The sequence below is a fragment of the Gekko japonicus genome, unplaced genomic scaffold, assembly GCF_001447785.1.
Source record: "Gekko japonicus isolate JY-2015 unplaced genomic scaffold, Gekko_japonicus_V1.1 scaffold78, whole genome shotgun sequence".
Lineage (NCBI taxonomy): Eukaryota > Metazoa > Chordata > Lepidosauria > Squamata > Gekkonidae > Gekko > Gekko japonicus.
This window is the reverse complement of record NW_015165236.1, coordinates 1,649,314-1,654,065: the sequence shown is the minus strand read 5'-3', so window position 1 is coordinate 1,654,065 and position 4,752 is coordinate 1,649,314. Positions and strand designations below refer to the sequence as shown.

Here is a 4,752-nt window from a genome sequence, read left to right as displayed (position 1 = left end):
GGTTTAAGTTCTGGGTCTGAGTCGGCTCTTTTCTTGCCTCTCCTGGTCTCCGTCTTGGCGATTTCTTTCCAATTCACAGATTCGCAAAATAAAGCACTCTTCTAGATGATAAGATTTAGTCCTCCATGCCTCTCTGTTTACGCTTTCCAAAGACCCTTAGAAATATATTAAAAAAGCAAATTTAGTTGAAGTCCTCCTCAAAATGTCGGGCGCAACTTCTCTATGGTAATTTCATGTAGAGTAGGTCAAATTGATACTTTGCAGGCCCTTCCTTCCGCATACAACTCACTTCCGGTCCGGCACCTTTAAAAGTTCCACTGTCTTCCTTTCGCTAATGCCCGTCTAGGAATTCAACTTCCTGGATGTTTCACACGGACCTCTTTCTTTGTGACACCAGCCTGCTCTTCCCACGCTATTGTTCGTGAGTTTCGATTTTACAGTTGCGCACACGGCTCCATCTTCACCACAGGAATGTTAAACAATAAGCGTTTTTACAGTTTTTAAAGGCTTCAATCAACTTTTTTCTCTCCGGAATCGGATTTCTGGGATTTACTATTCATTTTCCGCTCAACCGCTTAATTCAAATTGACTCCAAACTCAGTTCAGGTAAGCGGCACGTTTTTGTTATCTAGCACGTTCAAAACGGGTTTCGCATTGTTTCTTTTAACTCACAGTTGTTGTCCTTCTTCAAAGAAGTCTGCTGACGAAGAATTTATGCCGGTAGCCCGGCTCGATCGGCCACTATAGAGTTGCTTGGCACTTGCCTTCTTCGTGGGAGGAGGTCAAAGCCCAATTCAGCTTCTTCCGAAGCTGGATTACGCCAACCTCACACTCCCTCTAGGGCGCTGCTGCCTGCTTGTCCCCCCCCCTCGCTGGGGAGTGATGCGTTGGGCTGTATATTGCCCAAACTGTCAAAAGTGGCCGTCGCTCGCTTCGCACGATTGCGAAACGCTTCAGTCCTCCATCTTAGCTAGACCGGAAGCCACAACATTAATGTCAGTAGCTTACAAAGTAGGATTTTTGCTCACGAGACTCCACAGCTTAGAGGGTGCATTGCTCCAGAGCAAGCAAATTTATGCAGCAGCCAAACCGCTCGCTCACAGCTTTAATTCCGGTAGCTCACAAAGTAGGATTTCTGCTCACAAGACTCCACAGTTTAGAGGGAACATTGCCTGTGAGGTAAGTGGGGCTGAGAGAGCTCTCTCGAAAACTGCCCTCGAGAGAACAGCTCCGAAAGAACTCGTGACTGACCCGAGAGGCAGGGGAAAGGGGTCTGTCTCAGGGCGGCTGCAGCCTCTGAGGAGGGGCATTCATCGGTGTGTGGGGGGGGTTTCCACCTCTCAGCCTGCCCCCACCTCCCTCTCGGGAACCCCGCGTGCTCTGAGGGGCACGGTGCCGCCTTGGGCCTCACTCTCACCTGGCTATCGTCTCCCGCCCACCAGGCCCGAGCAGACGCCGCAGGGACGTTTCCAGCGCTGCGGGGGAACAAGTCTTCGTGGAACTCCTGCATGGACTGCAAGACACGTGCCCGGTCGGTATGCGCAGCCAGAGCCACATCGCTATGCCACGGTGTGGCCTCCCCCTCCACCCCCGTCTTTACCTTCCGCGGCACGGTGTAGCTGACGGGAACGATGGCGCCGTCCGTGAGCTGCAGGACCCGGATCACTTCGCAGGCCAGGACGTCCAGGGCCAGCTTGGGCACCCGGGCGATCCCGTGGGCCTTGCTCTCGGTCCGGCACTGGGTGACTAGAGAAGAGCACAGCGGGCGTGGCAAGCGGTGCCCCCCGGGGAGGCAGCCGTCGGGCAACCACCCACCCTGCCAGCTCCAGCAAGCACCTGCCTGGAAGCTCCCTCTCTTCCCCGGCCGGGGAGGATTCATTCTTTGCTCGGAGAATGTGCCCACTGCCCAGCCCCAGAGGCTGGCACAAAGAATGCCGGCAGACAGGAGTCTCGGCTGCCTCTCGGCCAGCCGGAGCTCAGCAGGGGGACCCCGGCCGCGTGCCCAGCCCTCTTGGCAGCCAGGTGTTGCCCAAGTGACCCCCTTCTCTCCTGGGCGGGCAGGACTGGTCTGCTCAGAGGGTCTCCCTCCCTCCCTCCCTCCGGGCGGGCACCAGAGAAGGGGCTGCCTCTAATGGATAAGAACTCCCTCCAGGCCCAGGGAGCCACGGGAAGCTGAGCAAAAAGGGTCCTGGACACCCACCTTCTGTCAGGGCCGGCTGGCCGGGCAGCACCTCGTAGCAGAAGAGCACGTCTTCCCCCTGGAAGGCACGAGGCACCCTGAGCCCCTCGGGTGGGAGACCGCAAGAGGGAGGGGGGGGGCGTTTCCCAGTTCTGCCCACGTGTGGAAAAGGGGAGAGGAGGGAAGGCATGCAAGCCAGTCTGGCACAACTCACTTTCCCCATCAGCACCAGAAGGCCGGTGTCGAGATCGAAGAGCGGCATCAGGGGCCTGGAACAGAAATGGGGCACGTCTGGTGAAGCCCTGGCAGCCCGTGCACAGGCCCCAGAAAGTGGCAACACCTGTGTACACGGACATCCACACGCAAGCGCAATCCCCCCCCCCCAGCCTCCCGCTCTGTCGCTCCCTAGATCAAGCAGACCTCAGAAGAAGAAGAAAAAGGAGGAGGAGGAGGTTGGATTTATACCCCACTCTTCACTACCCAAAAGACTCTCACGAGCGGCTTACAGTCTCCTTTCCCTTCCCCTCCCCACCACAGACACCCTGGAAGGTAGGCGGGGCTGAGAGAGCTCTTTCAAGGACTACTCATAAGAGAACAGCTCTGAGAGAACTTGTGACTGACCCAAGGTCACACCAGCAGCTGCATGTGGAGGAGAAGCAGACAATCAAAGCCAGTTCTCCCAGATTAGATTGGATTTATACCCCGCCCTTCACTCGGAGTCTCAGAGCACCTCCCCTCCCCACAACAGACACCCCCTGTGAGGTAGGTGGGGCTGAGAGAGTTCTAAGAGAACTGACCTTTCAAGAGCAGCTCTGAGAGAACTTGTGACTGACCCAAGGTCACTCCAGCAACTGCACATGGAGGAGTGGGGGATCAAACCCAGTTCTCCCAGATTAGAGTTCATGCACTTAACCACTACACCAAACTGGCTCCCAGAGGCCTACCGACACCAGCTCTGGAGATGACGGCTACAAACAAATAGTGCAATCAGTTTTAAATTACTGTCCTTGACTCTTTTGGTTTAATTATTTATGCATTTACATTGTATTAGTGCATTTATATATGGCGATGCCGAATGTCTCTGTAATCTGCCCTGAGCCCACTTGTGCGAAGAGCGGCACGTAACTCTGATAAATAATAAATAAATAAATAAAGCAGAACCATCCTCTGGGAAACAAGGTTGGGCGGAGCCTCACCCTCGCCCCTTTCCCCTTCTCCTTAAGGTCTCTGGGCATGAAGAGCCCCACCCCAGTCCTGCTTGGCTGTGGGACAGGCGGCAGACCTAACAGGGGAAGCGTGGGCCAGCATGCTGTGGAAAAAGCTTCACCTGCTGTACATTCAGGCCTTTGGGCACAGCGCTCTCAGAAAGTCTGGCTTGGGAGTAACAACAGAGGGAGGCTTGACCTTTGGGGGGAGGCGTGAAGTGAAACTGGACCAGAGCGACCCGGGTTTGGATCCAGGGAGGCTCCTTGCACGCTCATGGGCAGCCTCTGCCACCACCGCAGCAGTGGCGTCGCCCAGGATCAGGTGCAGAACTCTCGTCCTTCGGCCGGGCCAACCAGTTTGGGATCCGCCTCCTCCCCGGACGGGCCCAGCCGGTTCCCTGGCGGCTGCTTGAGAGGGCAGACGCTCCCTGGGTGGCAGTGTGCCTGGCTGGCTGTCGGGTCCTCCCGGCACGAGGAGGCCCGGGCGTGGTGCTGGTTCCGGCACGTCTGTGACCCGGACAGGCAGCCTCTCCGAGGAGCGCCCGAGCCGTGCCAGAGCCGGCAGCCCCAGGGGGTTAAGGTGGGGGTGGGCTGGGCTGGCCCCAGCATACAAGCAGGGACAACTGGGGTGGGGGGCTGCTCTGGAAAGGACCAGGCCTTCTCCCCTGCCAGCAGCGGAAAGGAAACTGGCACAGGTCCAGCCGAGAAAGGGCACCGTGCTGCACCACACCCCAGGAACAAACTTGGCCTCCCCTGGCCTCCCAGAAAGGCAAGCCTTGCCAATAGATGGGAGGGAAGAGGAGCCCGGGGCCGGGATGGCTCCTGAAGGTCGCGAGGTCGTGAAAACAGCAGTGTTCCCTCTAAGCTCAGTCAGTGTGAGCCAGCTCCCAGTTTTTTAGCCTCCGGCTCAAACTGATTGTTGCAGTATAGCCAAACCGCAGGCTCACAGCGTTAATGCCAGGAGCTCACCAAGTGGAGTTTTTTGCTCACAAGACTCCGCAGCTTGGAGGGAGCAGCACCGGGGAAGTCCAGGGACTCCCCAGCTGGCTTTTCTGAATGGGGGGGGGGGGCCACAGGAGAAGCCTGGGGGGAACCTCCTGGCCAGCTGGAGGGCTCCCCAACGGCCCTGGGGCCTTCCCCGGAGATTGCGCTGGACCCGGGCGGGGGCTGACTGCCCCTGACTAGGGAGGCTCTCCGGGCTGGCGGGCGAGGGCGGCATCTCGGCTCGCGGAAGTTTGCCCAGGGCGGAGGAGGAAAGGTTTGCTCTGCGGCCCGCCCGCCCTGCAGGGCCCTTCCTCGTTCCGGGTCGGCCCCAGACCGTCGGCGCGCAGCCCGGCCCCGCTCTCTGCAGACAGGCCGCCCCGCTCC

General features: G+C 58.2%; 1 protein-coding gene across 1 annotated transcript in view; it reads right to left on the bottom strand.

Moving 5' to 3' along the window:
* The window catches only part of LOC107109289 (coronin-7-like), a 102,029-nt gene that overhangs the window by 24,485 nt on the left and 72,792 nt on the right, over positions 1 to 4,752 (bottom strand). The window contains exons 11-14 of the mRNA XM_015409886.1: positions 2,394 to 2,448; positions 2,201 to 2,258; positions 1,601 to 1,746; positions 1,418 to 1,513 (exon numbers count right to left, since the gene is read on the bottom strand). Coding sequence (XP_015265372.1) covers positions 1,418 to 1,513; positions 1,601 to 1,746; positions 2,201 to 2,258; positions 2,394 to 2,448 — 355 coding nt within the window. The remainder of the gene's footprint in view (positions 1 to 1,417; positions 1,514 to 1,600; positions 1,747 to 2,200; positions 2,259 to 2,393; positions 2,449 to 4,752) is intronic.